The sequence below is a fragment of the Pituophis catenifer genome, unplaced genomic scaffold, assembly GCF_029215685.1.
Source record: "Pituophis catenifer annectens isolate HBS135680 unplaced genomic scaffold, rPitCat1.0.hap2 SCAF_16, whole genome shotgun sequence".
Lineage (NCBI taxonomy): Eukaryota > Metazoa > Chordata > Lepidosauria > Squamata > Colubridae > Pituophis > Pituophis catenifer.
The window spans coordinates 21,051,718-21,070,448 of record NW_027256896.1 but is presented as its reverse complement, the minus strand read 5'-3'; the positions used below and the strand labels follow the sequence as shown (position 1 = coordinate 21,070,448).

General features: G+C 51.8%; 3 protein-coding genes across 6 annotated transcripts; 1 reads left to right on the top strand and 2 right to left on the bottom strand.

Moving 5' to 3' along the window:
• Positions 1-833: 833 nt before the first annotated feature.
• On the bottom strand, positions 834-1,904 carry LOC139325317 (chemerin-like receptor 1). The gene has a single exon (XM_070955130.1). It carries the CDS (start codon positions 1,902-1,904, stop codon positions 834-836), a length of 1,071 nt encoding a protein of 356 aa, XP_070811231.1.
• Positions 1,905-4,331: 2,427 nt separating this feature from the next.
• SHMT1 (serine hydroxymethyltransferase 1) lies at positions 4,332-12,698 on the top strand. 4 transcript variants are annotated; one of them, XM_070955168.1, is made up of 12 exons: positions 4,333-4,414; positions 6,215-6,344; positions 7,125-7,270; positions 7,794-7,909; positions 8,052-8,212; positions 8,425-8,506; positions 8,826-9,038; positions 9,150-9,266; positions 9,548-9,670; positions 9,877-9,993; positions 10,455-10,565; positions 11,168-12,698. In XM_070955168.1, exons 2-12 carry the CDS (start codon positions 6,246-6,248, stop codon positions 11,338-11,340), a joined length of 1,458 nt encoding a protein of 485 aa, XP_070811269.1. In that variant the 5' UTR covers positions 4,333-4,414; positions 6,215-6,245; the 3' UTR covers positions 11,341-12,698. The 4 variants fall into 4 exon arrangements, with proteins under 4 accessions (XP_070811270.1, XP_070811267.1, XP_070811269.1 ...); XM_070955169.1 differs by lacking the exon at positions 9,548-9,670 and having other exon boundaries at positions 4,332-4,414; XM_070955166.1 differs by having other exon boundaries at positions 4,332-4,414; positions 8,826-9,266.
• Positions 12,699-12,705: 7 nt separating this feature from the next.
• Positions 12,706-18,522, bottom strand: SMCR8 (SMCR8-C9orf72 complex subunit). The gene is made up of 2 exons (XM_070955164.1): positions 16,184-18,522; positions 12,706-15,148 (listed from the first exon to the last, which is right to left on the bottom strand). The coding sequence occupies exons 1-2, from the start codon at positions 18,520-18,522 to the stop codon at positions 14,695-14,697; spliced, it is 2,793 nt and encodes a 930-aa protein (XP_070811265.1). The 3' UTR covers positions 12,706-14,694.
• Positions 18,523-18,731: the final 209 nt, after the last annotated feature.

Genomic DNA, 18,731 nt, shown 5'->3' with positions numbered 1-18,731 from the left:
TGAGACCATCCTGCCTTCTCCATCCTTTAGAGCAGGGTTTCTCAACCTTGGTAGCTTGAAGATGGGTGGACTTCAACTCCCAGAATCCCCCAGCCAGCTCTGCTGGCTGGGGGATTCTGGGAGTTGAAGTCCACCCATCTTCAAGCTTCCAAGGTTGAGAAACACTGCTTTAGAGGCAGCAGCGGTCTACCTCGCGGGATCATTGTATCAAAGAGGAAGGGGAGGGGAGGGGGCTTCGGCCAGGAAAAAGTTTGACTTCGAGCTGCAGAGAAAGCTCTGCAACCGTCCGTTTCAAAGTGGTGGGGGTGGGCGGGTCTCTCCCCCAAAAGACCCCCCCCTTGGGAAATGCCGATGCTTGTATCCACCGAGGGACCCCTCCCCCAATCAAGATGCCCTTGAAGCCCACCCCCAAGGGCTTACCAAGCTCTTCTCGCAAGGGGGATTGGCAGCTTAGGGGGTGCCCTGCCTTCCCTGTCCTGCTGGCAGGGGGGGAGAGGGGGCTTTGCTCAGGCATGGGGGAAGTTCCTGGCAATCCTGTCTTGCTAGTGGGGGGGAGGCGGGGGGGGGTCCATCACAACAATTGCACTACATAAGACTGCTGCAAAGGAACTTTATTGCCACCAGCATGTGCACAAAGAAATGTTTTCTGGGCATGGGCAGAGGGCAGGAAGGGCCCCCTGGACAGGAGCCGGCCTCTTGGTCAATTCAAATCTTTGACCCCCCTCCAAGAACAGCTGGGTCCAGTTGGCCATTGCCAGACCCCAAAGTACAACAGAAACCAAAGTGGGCCCTTCCTTCTTCATCCACATCATCTCTTAAACTTGCTTTCCCAGCTAAGCCATCCGGATCTCCGTTTGGGAGGCGGCCCGGGACTTCCTCTTGCTGGACAAGGACAGGAGGGCGTCCTCCCCGAAGGCCCCCTCAAAAGCCCCCCGCACGGACCGCCGGAAGCTCTTCTGCCCCACGAAGACGTAGAGAAGCGGGTTGAGGCAGCTGTTGAAGAACGCCAGGCTGGATGCCAGCGGGACCCCCAGGTGCAGCACCCTCTTGACCGTTGGGCTGCCAGACGTCTTGGACATCTCCAGCAGGGAGAGGATGTGGTAGGGCGAGTAGCAGAGGAAGAAGGAGGCCGTCACGGCCGCGATAATCCGTAATGGCTTGGGCGACTTGGCCAGGCGCCTGCGCTGCACCTGGAAAGCCACTACGCCGTGACAGACGGCGATCACCGTGAAGGGCAGGAGGAAGCCAAAGACGAACCTGGCCAGGATCATGGCTCTGTGCCTTTTCCTCCACAGGCTCCGGCTTTCCTCGCTGGTGTAGTTGCTGGAGAGGGCAAAGTTGTTGTAGCAGCTGGTGACGTTCCTCGCGCTCAGGGCCGTGTCTCGGAAGAGGAAATACGGGGAGCTGATGAGCAAGGCGGCCCCCCAGGTCACCAGCGCGATGGCCCAGGCCAGCCGGGGTGTCCGGTGATTCCTGGACCACACCGGCAGGACCACCAAGAGGCAGCGGTCCAGGCTGATGACAGTCAAGAGGAAGACGCTGGCAAACATGTTGAGGAAGGCCAGGCTGCTGTTGAGTTTGCAGAGGAAACGTCCGAAGGGCCAGTGGAAACCCAGCGCCGTGTAGGTGATGCTCAGGGGCAGAAAGAAGGTGAAGACAAAGTCGGCCAGCGCCAGGTTGAGGAACCACACCACATTCACCGTCTTCTCCATCTTGAAGCCGGCGATCCAGATGACCAGGCCGTTCCCGGTCACCCCGAGGAGACAGGCCACCCCGTAGACCGCGATGGAGAGAAGATACAGGATCCTTTCGATGCCCTGGGAGGGATCCGGGGCTGAAGGGGTGATCTTCTCGGGCCCCGGAGTGGAAGGGGTCAGGAAGGGCGAGAGGGAGATGTTTTCCATTCGGAAGAGAGAATCCTGAAATGAGATAAACGTCTCATTTAAACGTCAAGTTTATCTCATTTCATTTCATTTCATTTATTGGATTTGTATACCGCCCTACTCCCAAAGGATTCAGGGCAGTGAACAGCCACAGAATAAAACACATAAATACAAAATTTAAAAACAGAATAAAACCGATTTAAACAACTTGGCTCAGACAAATTTAAAACACCCAATAATTTTAAAAACAAATTAAAATTTACATTTTAAAGGGGAAAGATTTAGGTCAGGCCCGCTTGATGGAATAAAAAAGTCTTGAGAGCGCGACGGAAGGTGTGCAGATCCGGGTTCCTCCGTATCTCCGGGCGGAGCTCATTCTAGATACTAGGTGCCCCCACAGAGAAGGCTCTCCTCCTGGGGGCCGCCAGTTGACATTGTTTGGCCAACGGCACCTGGAGGAGCCCCTCTCTATGAGAGCGTACCAGCCGGTGGGAGGCTATTGGTGGTAGCAGGCGGTCCCGTAAATAATAATTGGAGGTTGCCAAAAATGGTTTAAAATTTATGAAGCATAACAGAGTTGGAAGGGACGTTGTAGATCATTCCAGCCCAACCCCCCACCCAAGGAGGAGACCTTACACCATTTCTGACAGATGGCAGTCCAGTCTCTCCTTGAAGAAAAGCAATCCGACAGGAAGGAAACGGCCCCCAAACTTGGATTGAAGCAAAATTTGGCCTAACGGCAATTACAACATTAATTTTATTTCAATATTAAGCAACACATTATGGGTAATTGCTTTTCTTAATTAGGAATATTGTGGCTTGCATTTTCCAGCATTGTCCCCTGCTGGGATTTTGTTCTGCTTAAACCCCCTTTTTTTAATTTTATTGTTAATATATTGATTTCCCTTGCTCCCTTTGATTTTTTAAAAAATTGTTTTCCTCCTTCTCTTTTCCTCTATGCTGACACAAATCCTTCCATATTCTTCCTCTGTTTTTTTTCCCCTCTATTTCTCCCCTTCTCTGGGTGGAGAGGAATATATGGGAAAACTCACCCCTCTTTTCTCCTCTTCCAGCCGATGCCTCTCCTGGATCAAATTCTGGATCGCTACCTCCACGGTGTCGCATTTTGTCTGTTTGTTTGGAAGAGAGGGATCTTCCCAGCGGTGATTCAGGGTGGCTTGAAGATTTTCCTTCTTCTTTCCATAAGTGTGACTTTAGGGGAATTTGATTTATTTAATATATTCCACCTCTCCTTCCTCAATCTGTTTCTGATGGAACTTTAAGCCTTTAAAAAGAATTATTCAAGCTGCGAATTTATTGGAATGCAGGTCATTGATGGTGGAGGTTGGTTTCACTTACAGGGATGGAAAGAAACTGCTTTATTAAGTATTAATTGTTATTAATACTTAATAAGTCCGGGCTTAGGCATGAAAACTTTAGTCTGATCCCTCTTTCTCTCTCAGCTCAGCCCACCTCACAGGATGGTGGTGGTGGTGAAAATAGGAGGAGGAAGAAATGCTATGCAGCTTCACTATCTTGAATTGTTTATAAAAATAATAAAGTTGGAATAAAACAAATCGATAAATAGAGCAGACATGACAAATTCATCCCAGTTGCAAGGATTCACACCAGGGTATCACAAAACTGGCAATTTAAGATATGTGGACCAGGGGTGAAATCCAGCAGATTCTGACAGTTCTGGAGAACCGGTAGTGGAAATTTTGAGTAGTTCAGAGAACCTACAAATGCCATCTCCGGCTGACCCCAGAATGGGGTGGGAATGGAGATTTTGCAGTATCCTTCCCCTGGAGTGGGGTGGGAATGGAGATTTTGCAGTATCCTTACCAAGCCACGCCCACAGAACCGGTAGTAAAAAAAATTGGATTTCACCACTGATGTGGATTTCAACTCCCAAAATTCCCCAGCCAGATGTTGGGTGGGGGATTCTGGGAGTTGAAGTCCACAAAACTTTTCCAAGGCTGAGAAATCGCAGTCTTTCTGCTCCAGCAGCTCATGTCTTCTATTGTTTAATTACTGCTCTAGTTCGCAGCCAATCTTCGGAAGATCCTTTTGGGGAGCGAGGATGGAGCTTAGGAATCCAATTTTGCAAAAAAGTGGATTTTAAAAAATTTGGCTTCCGGATTGGGCAAGTGCATAATGAATACAGCCAGAAATCTTACTCCTTGGATTTTTATTTTGATCTTAACTCTCTGGATAGAAAAAAGTTAAAAATCTCAATCCGAGGGATGCCTGATTCTCTCGCGCAATCCGCGCATCTCTTTGCAAAATCTCTCCGATGCAAAAGAGCGCGCGGGAGGCGGGCCGGGCTGCTTTCCTCTGATTGGCTGTGACGCGCCGCGGTAGAATCCTCCGGGAGGGCCAGGCGAGCGCGCTGATTGGCTGAGGCGCGGGGCAGAAAGTGCTGAACGTTCCATCCCCCGAGCGCGCGGGGCCTCGTGGATTTAAGCCCGGAGTTTGCAGGGAGGCGCCTCTTTTTCGCGGGGGCGTCCGCCGTTGCACCGAGGATCCCAGTAAGTATTATGGTTTGGAGAGGGGGGGAGGAGGAACCTTCTCCTTTTTTTCTGTAGGATCTCTCGCTCTTTCCCGCAGGGCTACTTCTCTGCGTAACAGGCGGAAATTCAACAGGTCGCTCCCGCTTTCTCTCCCTGCCTCCCAGGCTTTTGCAGCCCGTTGCAAAACGGGAGCCCGGGAGCCCTGCCAGGCTGTCATCCCCAGCTCGGGGCGGTTGCAGATCGTTGGTAGCTTTAGGTCGCTGCCTCTGGATCAGCCTGTTTTTCTCCTGCCTGGAAAACATGTATTAGAATGTTATTAGAACATATTAGCAATCTAATAAAGTAAATCTCTGGTCCCGGGAACCGATTTTACATCATAATCCTGGGACACGTGTATTTGCCTTCATTCGTGAGAATGCAATCTGTGTGCAGAGGAGCCGTTTACAGGAGTGTAGCTGGGATTTTAAAAACTTGCTTGGCAAGGGGACAGTGAGAGAGGCGCTTATATACAAAATGCGATTAAATAACTGAATAAGGTGATCAGGGATCCAGAGGTAGGTATCCGTAAAGCTGCTGATTATAATGTCAGTTTTCAGCATTGCAAACATTAGAAGCTGTGCACCAAGTTCATATTCGCTCCTGAGATGCCAGGCAGGCCTTGAGCAAAAAAGGAATAGGGGGAAAACTCTACAAGTGTGTGCACAGAAACTTGTGTGCAACCTGACAGTTTGGTGCCCTCCATAACTGATGGGGTTCCTGCCGTCCGTGGCCTGTAAACGGGAAAGTTAGGAAGGACTTGAGGCCAGGCAGAATTTCAACACTAGATTACAGCAGGGTTGGGAGCTTCCCGGAGACTTTTGCTCCTCTTGGAAAGTTAATGTATAACTTGAAGTGATAAAGACAACCCCTCTTTGTCTAGGCAGAAACTCTGGGAGGGAGGGATCGGGGTCAGCTGATGGGAAGCCGCTGTCATGGCATCACTTTGGACAGGGCTGTCTCTCTAATCTTGGTAACTTTGAAGACTTGTGGACTTCAACTCTCTGAATTCTGGGAATTCTTGAAGTCCACAAGTCTTCAAAGTTGCCAAATTTGCCCACCCCTGCCTTAGGGCCTCCTGCTGCCCACCCCCTTGGGAGCCATGTCCAGAACCCTTCTTCTGCAGCTGTTGGTTGGGCCGTTGTCCAGCAAGAGCCTCACTCAGCTGGCTCCTTCCCTTTTCATTCCAACCCCCCAGGCTTTATTCATACAACATGCTAAAGAGAGGATTGCTTAAAAGCACAAACACTGGGATGAATTCACACAATCGTCTAAACCGTTTTTTTCTCTACCCTAGCAATTTAAAGATGGGTGGACTTCAGTTCCTGGCACATGGGAATTCTGGGAGTTGAAGTCCACCCATCTTAAAGTTGGCCAGAGTGTAAAGACCTGTTCTAATCTAAATCTATTGGTTTACAAACTATCCGGATTCAGAAGGCACCAAGACACACTCTTGGAGGCTTGATCTGGCCACTGGGTAAACCACAATATCACAACATAAGCTGCAGGTCTGCCCCCTCCCCCCTTCCTGGATGTTTAGACTGGTTGGTTCGTTCATTCATCCATCAAATCTATACACCACCCATCTCACTACTGACATCACTCTGGTTTGCATTGATTCCTGTCTTATAACCCTCACACACCCCACACACACACCTTAAATCATTGCCTAAATGCAAGGCAGAGACACTCCTTTTTGAGGGCGGTAACAGAATGCTGATTTTGTTCTATGTTGCAAAATACTTTGCGAGACGCAGCATTGGTGTTTTTTCCAAAACCAAGTTTTTGCAGGTTGCTAGTACTTCCAGCTGCCATGGCCAGCACACACGCCGGCGGAGACCAGGTCACCAGGGACCTCTGGGTCTCTCACAACAAGATGGTGATGGAAGCCCTGGACACCAATGACCCCGAGGTAGGTCCCTCTCCTGTTCCCTTCTGCTTCTTTGACTGGTGACCTCAACTGGGAGGGGGCTGTATTGATCCGGGTGGGCAAAGGCCACTGACCGGCGGAGTGACGTTCAGTTGAAAGTTTTTAAGCTGGCTCAGCTCTTCCAGGTTGGCACACCTTTCAGCCTTGCGTAGGGAATAAGAGCAGCGAGAACAACGTGTTCCAAAGTTGGGTTTGTTGCAATCGATGGCTTGCCTTCCTCTGAGCAAACAGCCCGGATGAGCTGCAATGTCACTGCTGGTGCGGCTCACGTGGGAAACTCCAGGGAACGCCTCCATTCCCCCCTCTGGCTATCCGGGAAGAACGTAACAGGAATATTGGTTCACCTCCCTGAATTGCTGTAATTGACTTACTCGGGGAATTATATACCTGCATTTCAGAAATCTTGTGAGGGAGGTTCAAAAATATTTACTGTGATGGTACAAAGATAGCATGCCAACTGATCAAACCAGATATTCATGGCAGCCCCCCAAGGCAAACCAAGATCTATCATTAATTGTTTAGGAAAATTAGAATCCATGAGCATTTAAATATGTGAAGCACCTTACTCTCTCAAGATGGACTATATCCTTCGTACTATACTTTATACTATATCCTTTACCTCCCCCCTACCTGGGGACCCGTGGTGAACTTCCTTTCTTTGGAGGGGTGTGCATGCCACACCCTCTGCCTTCTCACCCCCAGCTCCAGATAGACCCCCCTCTCAATCCTGTTCCAGAAAGCCCCTTTTTCTGCCCTCCCCAGGTCTACGATATTATCAAGAAAGAGAAACGGCGCCAGAGAGTCGGGTTGGAGCTGATCGCGTCAGAAAACTTTGCCAGCCGAGCCGTTCTGGAGGCCTTGGGTTCCTGCCTGAACAACAAATACTCAGAAGGATATCCGGGGCAAAGGTGGGGCTGGGAAGGAAGCGGGTGGGGTCTTGGCGTTGAATACCTGAAGACCCTTTGACCAGATGAAGCCCCCCACCACCACCACCAGCCTGCATCTGAGGCCTGTAAAGGGGATGCTAGGAGCAACCTATTTTTCCCCTTCCCCACCCATGTTATTGATACAGTCCTTGACTTAAAACTGGGCCCTTAATTTCCAGAATTATTATTGGCCCTATGGTGGGGGTCAGAACTGGATATGTTGGTGGGTAAAATGATCATCAGATCTACAGTCTTCTAGTCTCTTCCCAGGGGTGTTTTCTGAAACTTGGTTTGCATGCAGCTGTCAGCCTTCTCATGGGGCAGTGTCAGTTTTGCTCAGCTGGCTGTTTAAGGGTCTTCAGAGATTTCTCCCTGTAAATGCACATACTCCAAAGGTGTGGCATTTAAACCAGCAATTCTCAACCTTAAGCTTTGTGGACTTCAACTCCCAGAGTTCCCCAGCCAACAGTGGCTGAAGCCCCCATCTATTTTTTTTTTCTATTAGATATTATGGTGGGACAGAATTTGTGGACGAGTTGGAAAGACTTTGCCAGAAGAGAGCCCTGGAGGCCTATGGGCTAGACCCACAGAAGTGGGGGGTGAACGTCCAGCCCTATTCAGGTATTTCACAAGCTCTTCTGGAACGGACTGCAGAATGCCCCTCGGTGGCAGTTCATAGGGGCACAACAGGGCTATTTTCACCAGACCCACCAGAGTTTGAACATGACTCGGGGTGGGTCCTCTCTGCGTCCCTTTGTTCCAGGGTCCCCCGCAAACTTCGCCGTGTACACCGCCCTGGTTGAGCCCCATGGGAGGATTATGGGCTTGGACCTGCCGGATGGGGGTCATCTCACCCACGGCTTCATGACCGACAAGAAGAAAATCTCCGCCACGTCCATCTTCTTTGAGTCCATGCCCTACAAGGTGAGCTCCATGCCACCTTGAGAGAGGGAGGGAGGGAGGGAGACCTGGGAAACTGGCTCAGAGTTTGTGTGAACTTCAGGATTGCACTCCTCTTCTGGTGAAAAGAATTGGGGGGGAGGAACCTCAGTATGTTTGCCACAAGCCTTTCCTGGCTTCTCATGCCCCACTCCTCTTATTTTGAAAGAACCCTTAACTTCTTCATTTGGCTTCAGGTCAACCCCGAAACGGGCTACATTGACTATGACCGACTGGAGGAGAATGCCCGCCTTTTTCATCCAAAGCTGATCATTGCAGGTGAGGCTCCTTCTCTTCCACTCCCCGGGGTTACTCAGAGGTCATCTGCTTGGGCCTGGGCACCCTTCCCCAGATTGTGCTTCCCTTGTCGTAGGACTGCAACTTCAGAAAAGTCCAGAATGACCAAAATGGCAGGAGTACATTCGATGTACAGAATTGTGAAGATCAAGTTGAGGAGGAGAGAATGCTTCTCTTAACCTTCCAGTGTGAGGGCCTTCCACGTCAGGCGGAGCTCCGTCCTAGAAGGAGTCCAGGACCCCGCTGGCATCTCCTTCCCTGGAGCCCTTTGAAGTAACCCTTGCCCTCTCTCCCACCCTAGGGGTCAGCTGCTACTCCCGGAATTTGGACTACGCCCGGATGAGGAAGATCGCAGATGAGAACAACGCCTACCTCATGGCCGATATGGCCCACATCAGCGGCTTGGTGGCCGCCGGCGTGGTGCCCTCCCCCTTCCAGCACTGTGACGTGGTTTCCACCACCACCCACAAAACCTTGCGGGGCTGCCGGGCTGGCATGATCTTCTACCGGAAAGGTGAGCGTTGCAGCAAGCAGGTCACTGATGCTCCATCTTCCTGGGCTGAAGCCTCTGGAGAAGATGGGGAGGCATCCGGCATCTTCCAGACGCCCTTCTTCCTTTCTCCAGGCGTCCGCAGCGTGGACCCCAAAACGGGGAAGGAAGTCCTGTACAACCTGGAAAGTCTCATCAATCAGGCAGTCTTCCCTGGTCTCCAGGGAGGCCCTCACAATCACGCCATCGCAGGTGAGCTGCACTTGAGAAAAAGACAATCAGGAACTGGGAACTGGGAGAAAGAAGAAAAATTGGCGAACGTATTCCTGCCCGCTTCCTTCGAGCTCAGGGCAAGAAAAGGTTTGAAAAAATGGGTTTCATTCACACCACAGGAGGTCTTGCAAAGTCCGTTCCTTCTGGCCAGGAGGCTTTTCCACCCCTCAGTCTCAGTCTGGCATGGCCTGTCCCCCAGGGGTGTCATTGTACAGAGGCACCACTTAATCCACCTTCCGCTCTTGGGGGGGTCGGGACAGGCATTGCCGTGGCTTTGAAACAAGCCATGACTCCCGAATTCAAGACGTACCAACAACAAGTGGTGGCCAACTGCAAGGCTTTGTCAGCCGCGCTCACCAGCTTGGGATACCACATCGTCACCGGTAAGAAAATAATCCTCTCCAGGACAATTTCCACACCTCGCGAGGTTTATTTCCAAATAGACGTCTAACGGGATTCTGTTGTTGGGCAGCCGTGTGTGTAGCTCTCCTCTGGCGAATTCTCCGAAGCACGCAGGGCTCCCCAGGACGATGGTGCTTTGTCGCACCCTTCAGCCACTGTTGGGGGGTTTTTTTGGCTCTCCTTGCAGGGGGCTCCGACAACCACTTGATTCTTGTCGATCTGCGCAACCGGGGCACGGATGGGGGGCGAGCTGAACGGGTCCTGGAGCTCTGCTCCATCGCCTGCAACAAGAACACCTGTCCAGGTGAGGGAGGCTCAGCCAGAAGGGACGCGCTTCGGCCCCGGAGGTTTTGCTAACGTTGGGGTTTAGAAGGACGGTGGTTGGTTGGTTGGTGTCACTTGGACCTTCTTACCCAGGGAAAACAATGCAGTGGCTAATAGTGACCCCAACACTAAGCCTCCTTGCGGTCAAGGAAGCTCAATTCTGGCAGTCCCAGCTCCCATCCTTTGAGGGCTGCGTTGGCTGGGAGAGACCGAAATCGGAAAGCCAAGATCTTGCATCCCCACACCAATAGTCCCAAGGGGAGTCGGAACACAGCAACACTTACATTAAAGTTGGTTTAATGTAGGCCTTCGAGACTGAACAGCAGTCACTGAGCACAGCTGCTTGCAGGAATGGCTGTCCGCTTAAATCCCCACCTGGCACCAAGCGTTTCCTTTCCTGCAATTTAATCCCTATTTTCCCACCCCACCCCACCCTCGTAGGAGACAAAAGTGCTTTGCGCCCCAGTGGGCTGAGATTGGGGACCCCGGCTCTCACCTCCAGAGGACTCCTGGAAGAAGACTTCAAAAAAGTAGCTCACTTCATTCACAAAGGTAGGGTGGTCATTGTACCTGCTTGCCTTCCCTCTTCCCCCCCCCACCCCTTTCTTAGGCCAAGCGGTTATTGTGTGAATCCTGGGAAGATGAGGAGGGGGGATAGTGAAGTGCTTTAAGGCAGAGCTCTCTAACCTTGGCAACTTTAAGACTTGTGGACTTCAAATCCCAGCATGCAGTGGCTGGGGAATTCTGGAAGTCTGCAAGCCTTAAAGTTGCCAAGGTTGGAGAGCCCGACTTTAAGGGAACCGGGTGAGAACTTGGAGGAGGGGAGGGGAGAGCTCCCTGGTTGTGGTCTGCAGAGCAAGATATGGGCAAGTGTCAAGCCTTCAGCTGCAGAAAAGAAGAATTTTCTACACCTTCAAAGCAAGATATTCTTAAGCCTAGAACAGACTCCTTTGAGAAGTGGGGGGGGGGGGGTTCCCCTTCTCTGGAATCATAGAGGCAAAGTCCAGCCAGGTGAACCCCTTGTTTCTTGCCTCCTAGAGGATTTCATCATTCCACAGGGTGGGATTAAGCAACCTTCCAAATTTACCCTATTCCTCAGTCTTGTTTCAGTGAGGTGCTTCAGCTCAGGCAGGTGTCTCTCTTCCCCCATACAGGTATAGAGCTCACCTTGCAGGTCCAGAGCGACATGAGCCCCAAAGCCACCCTGAAAGAGTTCAAGGAGAAGTTGGTGACGGAGCAGAAGTATCGAGGGCTGCTGAGGTCCATCGAGCAGGAAGTGGAGACCTTCGCCGATTCCTTCCCGCTTCCCGGCTTGCCTGTGTTGTAAAGGAGCCACATCTGGAATGGCAGCCCCCCCCATACACACCCATCCCAGCTGCCCTCTTGCAACAGGACCCTCCCTCCCCCCAATACCAGTCTTTGGTTTCCCTTGGCTTGGCCTCTGCTTTTATAATCAGCTTTTAAACCAAATTCTGTTCCTCCCCCTCTTTAAAAAGAAAAATGCGCCGGAGCTGGCAAGGAAATGGAAGGAGGGCGTTTTTTAGCACCCACCCTCTCTGGAACGATGGATGACAGGCCGGTGCCGTGTCCCCCGCCAGTGTTGCCTTCCTTTCTTGGGGAGTGAAATCCCAGGTCAATGAACAGGAGGTTCACCCCTTAGGAAAGAAAAAAAAATCAATTTTAAATGGGAGAGAGGGAAGGTTAATAGTCCAGCTGACTGAGTTGTATCTGGGGCAGTGAGGCTGTTTTGAGGGACGGCTCCACGTTTAGTCTCAATGGCTCCTTGGAAAGTAATTCTGCAAGACTCCTTGAAAATGTGTAAATGAAGACTCAACCATCCAGGCCAAAAGTACCTCAAAGGGTTAAATCGTGGCAACTGGACCAAAGTTTATTAAAACTCCAAGGAACTTCTTCAGAAACCCCCTGCAGCCTGTATGGCAAGAGTTGGGCCATTCCAACGTCTCTCTGCCTACCCAAAGTTTTCATTCTGACTGAAGGAGTCACCTGGATGAGAAACAAAACCTTTTTAATCACCTTTGGTCCAGTTGCCATGATTTAACCCTTTTTTAGATACTCCTTGGAAAGTTTTCGGACTCCTTCCCGATGGGATTATTCCACCTTGTGCTCCTCGTGGGAAAAAGAAGCAATAGCACAATTGTGAAAAGGTTTTCAAGCACAAGATGCTATCCAGGCCTCTTGCCAGAAAAAATAAACAATCACATTGATACAACAGGAGAAGCAGCTCTTCTAGAGATCTTTTGGAGAGAGGTTTGGGGGGGGGGGGGGAATTGTTCTCCAAACTGTTTTACAGTTAAGAAGCTACAGAATTTATTGCCACAATTTGTAGGCTTAAGCAGGAGATGGCCTTCCTTCCGTTCACCTCACAGCCTTTCCAGGAAACCTGGTGGTTGGCCAGGGAGGGAAGCAGGAAGCTAAACTATGCGGGGATTGTAATTTTCTCTCGTCCCACGGTTTGTACTTCCAGCTCCCAAAAAGCAGATGTGTCGTTCAAGGAAAGGGGCGCTTTTAATGACAAGCTGAGCAACATATTTGACACCAATTTCTCCCCACTTGCAATTTCTTTCCCCACCCACCACCGACAGTTGCCTTCACTGTACTAGATGCACAAGCCCAAACAGACCGCCAGGACAGTTTTTACTAAGCACAATAAAATTAAGAATTTTACCACGAGTGCATGGGTTATATAAGCTTTAAAAAATACAACAATATATATATATTTGTATTTCAAAAAATATTTGCGCCCAAATAAATAATTTCCTTTTTTAAATATACACTTTTTTTTTTCAAGTCACAGTCATTTGGTTGAATATTATTTCATCCAGTTCTTGCTCAGGATGTGACTTAATAGCACAAATGCGTGAAGGCTGCCTGGATTTCTCTGAAGGATCCCAGTTTTTATTATCTCCTAAGTGCCGCCTATGCAAAAGCTCTGGGACCAAACAGAAAACCAAACATGCAGAGATGAGAGAAGCTGCTTGGAAAGTGACGGTGTTAGCAGGGAGTGACAAAAAGGGTGCAGGAATTGGCAGTAAGAGGAAAGGTTCTGGGGGGGGGGGAGCCTTTTCTCTCCAGGGAACCCTGGAAGGCCTGTGCTACGTCTACAGATACTACAAGGGCAGGCCAGCCAGCACCAGATCAACTCAAGCGAGGTCTACGTATAGTCACAACAACTACATTGCGACTCCAGATTGCTCTCAAAAGGCACGATGGCCCTGGAAGGGCCGAGCCACCCGGCTACCAAGCTGTACTCTTAAAGCAGTGTTCCTCAACCTTGGCCATTATCAGAGGTGTGAACTTCAACTCCCAGAATCCCCCAGCCAGCAATCCACACCTCTGATAGTGGCCAAGATTGAGAAATATGCCCCAAATCAAAGAAGCCCTCTGAAAACACTCTGGTGCCTAAAAGACTAGATGACACTTTCCAGCCAACTCTTGGGGATTGCAGGCAAACAAGTTTTAGGGTTTCTTAAATATGCCCAGAAATGGAACATTTTATTTCCAAATCTGCTCCCTGGTCTTGTTGAAATGCAACAGTTCTTTGTTGCTGTTCCAGTATGGATGACATCAGTGAAACTGGTAACAACCAACCCTCTCCAAACATTTCACTGGGAGGAACAAGAAATCGATGTGTTGGGAATCTTTTCCAAATGAGTAAACGAAGTGCACTCCAAAAAGCTTTCTCAAGCTTGGTCTTGTGCAATCCTGACCTTTCGCAGAAGGGAAAACTGGCATGTTCTCAGCACGAGTTGGAATATTTTCAAGGGCAAACAAAGATCTCAATCTACAATGTTCTTAGCCACCAAACTAAGGTCTGCTTGAGCAGCAGCTTCCTTTATAAGCCAAGATCTAAGCCACTATCTAAACAAAGGAATTGTTATCTTTGGAGGGCCTGGGTGCATCCATGCCTATGTTGGCCTGGCCACTGGAACTTGACCCAGCCAATTTGGGGTTCAAAACTCTTGGGTGTTACGACTATGGGAAACAGTGCAGTGTTTCAATGTCACAAGAGGGTCTACACAATGTACCTGACAGTCTGAGCAACTCTTAGGCTCTGTCCTGCCCCAAAACCAAGCCACGTAAGGTGGTTGCCCAAGGGCCACCCATATTCACATCCTCAACACCTGACCACCTCACCAGTCTTCAGAGCTACAACGCAACAGTGAATTTCCCTTTTGAATTAGATCGCACACACCCCCATCTCGCCATGCAGATTTCGCCTCCTCGGCGAATCAGAAACTTTATATTCTGTTTCCGAACACTGCCCTCTGCTCGAAAAAGTGGAGTAAAACCAACAAGGCCTCTCATTTCAAATGTGACAGACAATTGCCCAAATAATAATTCACATTAGTTGGAGTATTATCCCACATGCAAGGAGATGCACTGGAGATATCCCACCGATCTGCAAAAGACCCGACAGGAAGAACTTGCTCACAAATTCAGTATCCCAGCTTCCTCCACTCCATGATTGCCTGCCACATTCCTGCCCCCTCTGCCTTTTAAGAGCAACCTGGCAGTGGTGCCCAATGCCTGGAGTCTCACTGTAATCTCTATCGCTCTCAGGATTCCCACTGGACAGTCCTGGAACGGTGGAAGCCTGTTAATGGCCACAGACGAATGTGGGATGAGGAGGGACATTGGCAGGGCAGGCTATGGATGACGCCTAAATTTTGTACAAAGAGCTGGGCAGGTAATCGAACCTGAGCACGGGGCTAACCCCGCGGATGGGATCCTGAATGTACTGCAATTTCAGAAGCTCGGCCAGATACTGGACCACTCTGCGGTCCTCGTTTGCCAGACCCAGCTGGACTTTCAAGAAGTTCTCCCGCCGCACAGTGACAGAGTCCTCCGTCTCTCCCTCTCGGATGGGGAGGTGCAGGTGATGGCAGAAGGCGTAGAGGAAGGCCTTGGAGCAGAGCTGGGTGAGGAGGGTCTGGACGTGCACGTGGTAGGTGCTCCCCCGCTTGATCTGGGTGCGGTGGTCGGCCAGCCGGAGGATCAGGTGCCCTCGGTATTGCGGACAGCGGAGGGTCTTGTGGTCGGCGTCCAGCACGCTGATGTATCGGCTGTATCGGCTGAGAGAATGCATCATGTTGGGGCCACCTGGAGAGGTTGACCTGGAAAGAGAAGGAACAGGTGCAAATGGGGAGGTTGGAAGGCAAAAGGTGTCCTTGAGACAGAGTAAAGCGTCTTAAGAGGAAGAGCCAACATTAAACTCTCTCAATGCCCACTGTTGAAAAGGATTTTATAAGCCCCTTCGCCCTTCTCTAATGCACTTTCTCGGGAGATCTTAGCTAAAGAATAGGATACCTTATTGCCTTTTAACAGTTAATTCCCTTGTCTGTGTTTACCTGAACCCCTTCCCCATATCCCAGCCTTTGTTAGAACAGAATGAAGGAAACGGGGACCACATCTGCACAATTGTCTCGTTTACTTACTTAACAGGGGCAGACAAACCAATTGAACACGTAAATGAAGTTATGATTGTGGCTGTTCAAATCTCAGCCTGGCCACGTCCACCAACCACTGAAACTTGAGGAAGTTACTGGTGATTTTTAGCAAAATTGCAAGTTCCTCTTTCTCTCCTTAGGCTGTGGCTCAGCTTTACTGCTTCCCCAGACATAGAAAACCAGCAACCTTTTCTTTTCAGTCAGCTGATCAACTGGTTGGCAGGAGAAAAGAAGCCGAGCACTGCCCGGTTCTGCCAGGCACATCTGCCAGAGTTGTTTGCTGAGATGGGCAGCTACAGAACCCAAATAAACTAACAGGTTAGCCACTTTGCTCCAGTCTAGCCTTATTTCTCCATATAGGTCACCAGACTGCTTTCTTTCCATTCACCTTCCTTATGACCACCAAGTGTTGGGTAAAGAACATCCCTCAAACCATATTTGAACAGGATATTTACGTATGAGGAGGATAAACATGCCAGTCCACAACACTCTTCTACTTCTACACCTCACTGCCCAGTCCAGTCAGCCGGCCAATACCAGCAGAGACCCATTTCAGATCTCGCCACTCAACATGGCGTGGTCAGAGACAGGAGGAGCAGGCAATTCTCTCCAGGATGTGATATGGTGAGGAAATGTGCCAGGACAGGACATTTCTGCAACTAACCCCCTCGGGGGAGAAGGTCCAAGGGCCTAAAATGTTACCTCTGGAGCCCCACCAGCTTCCACTTCTGAAAGTCCGTGATCTGCAAAGGCGAGGTGGCCCAGTGCTTCACAGGCTTGGCGTACGCGCCGGAATTGGGGACAAAAATGGAGAGAGCGGTGATGAGCTTCTCCACAGTGGCCTTGTCTTCTCCCAGCACCACCAGGGTCCTCCCGCTCAGCAGAGAGTAGATAGCGGGGTGGGCGAAGGGGTACTGCCGGATGAAGCGCAAGGCGCTCTGCCCGGCCTTCTTGGACTTTTCTCCTGTGAGAGCAGCGGGGGATGGGGTTCTGTCGGAGTTGGTGGACGCCGCGCTGCTCATGTAACTCGTGGAATCCGAGCACTTATCCAGGTTCATTTTACTGGTTTCTCGGCCGTCACAGAGGTAATGGGGATCAAGTTCATAGGCAAGGAGGCCTCCCAGGACTCCATCGTGGGAGCAGTCTGTGAAGTTCACCTGAAACCCTGCATCACCTGGCCTGTATGGCTGTATGCTGACCACGCCATCGTCATCACCATGTCTGGGAGGCATATTGGCTTGACCTTCAAGGAAGTTGGGGCTCTCTTTGCCAGTGCAGCAAGAAGCATCCCCCGGAGGGGCTTCAGGCGCAGGGCTGCCTTCCACCTCCTCTTCGGTGCTGTCCAGATTTAACTCGCGGTTGAACAGGAAACCTTCCTCTTCTTCGCCACCATAAGGATCTTCGTTAATGGCACTTGGGTAGCTTGCTTTAAAATCGTCTGGGATCAGGGCCTCCGAGGGGCAGGTACTGAGGACTTCGATGCTGTCCCCGCTTATGGTTCTGTTGCTGGTGACTTTGTCCCTCACCACAGGGGGGCTGGGGGGTGCTTGTAGCAAGCCAGACTGACTTTCAGAGTGGACAGAAGCTGTGGCCGATTTCTCCGTTCCCAAAACTTCAATGCTTTCGCCGCTGCTGACGCTCCCTTTCAGGTCGACATCTAGAAGTTCGACGTTGTCATAAGGGACAGGATGGGAGACCTCTGGGTCTTGGCCGTCTTCAACCTCTGGATCCATCTTAATCGGCACAGACTCCACACTGGATTTGTAAGAGGCAAGATCGACTAGTATCTCAGGACTCGGGCAGCTTTCCAAACAAGCCATGTTGGGAGGGTCCAGGTTCTGACCCAGACTGACTTCAAAGGGCTTTTCCTGCTGCTCTTCGTCCAGAAGAGACACGTCTTCGAAAAGGAAGCCGGTGAACGCCTGCTGCTTCAGGAGGGCTCTGCTGATGCGGTTGATCAGGAGGTAGCAGACATCACCCCGGAACATCTTCTCGATCCGGTGCAACCGGTCGAGGGTCTGGCTGAAGGACTGCTCCTCGCAGAGTTCCTGGAGGGTTTTCAGCTTCTTGTCAAAGCATTTGCTGGACTTGGCTGGGATGAGTTTCGGGGTGTAGGAGGAGCCCTGGGCACAGGGTGGTGGCAACGTATCATCAACTAGTAACTCCGGCTGGGTGTCCTCTCCGGTCGGCTCGCAGGGAGGCCCGCTGGCCTGCTTCCGCCTACCGGGCGGGTAGGATTGGATCTGCCGGAGCAAGTCACGGTGCTCGATGATGGCCTTTTCCACACTGGCCAACTCATTGGCCTTCTCAATGGCCCGGCTGGTGTAGCACCCTTTGGCCAGGCTGCGCTTCTGCAGCTCGGTCTCGCGGTGCAGCACAGCCCGCGTGTAGTCCAGGTCGTGCAGCTTCTTCTCCAGCTCGCGGGCAAAGGCCCTGCGGTTGCCGTCCTTCAGGCCCTCGGAGGCGCCCGAGAACTGGGCTGCGAGCTCCGGGAAGAGGCGCATGACCTTGCGCTCGTCGGCCGACACGTAGGCCAGGCAGAAGGGCCGCACGAAGCCGCGAGCCTCCAGGTCGTAGAGCGTCAGGTGGTGCACGTAGGCGAAGGCGCCCGCCTTGGAGTCGCCCAGCACCACCTGTGAGTCCCGGGCGAAGCGCAGGCGCGGGTAGGGGCCTCCCGGGGCCGCCCCCGCCGCGCAGGCCTGGTAGTCCACCGACATGATGCGCAGCGCGAAGTAGTTCAGGTCGAAGCCGCCCGGAGCCTCCCCGGCCGGCACCGTCAGAAGCGGCTGCGGGCCCACCTGCTCCGAGAACTCGGCCACCAGCAGGAAGTCGCGCGGGAACGGCGGCGGAGAAGCCCCCGAGCCGCCCCCCAAGCCGCCTCGACGGGACCACGGGTGGGCGCCGCGGCCTGGCGCGGGCAGCAGCGGCACCGAGTACTCCTCGGGCAGGCCCGGCTCGCGCGCCGCCGCCGCCGCCGCCGCCGCCTCCTCGGCCGCCGCCTCCTCCTTGGCGAAGGCCACCACGTCGGGCGCGCCGATCATCCTGGCCGGGAAACGGGGATCGCGGCCTGGACCGCCGGAACCGCCGCTGTCTCAGCCTCCCAGCCGCCGCCGGGCGGCCATCTTGGAGTCACATGACCCGTGGGCTGGGGACCTTGGCCCCGGAAGCAGTCGCGGGGGGCGGGGCTGATTGCCGCCTGCTGCGCTTGATAGGCTGACTGGGTTGATTGACATTAACGGGAAAGATTTGT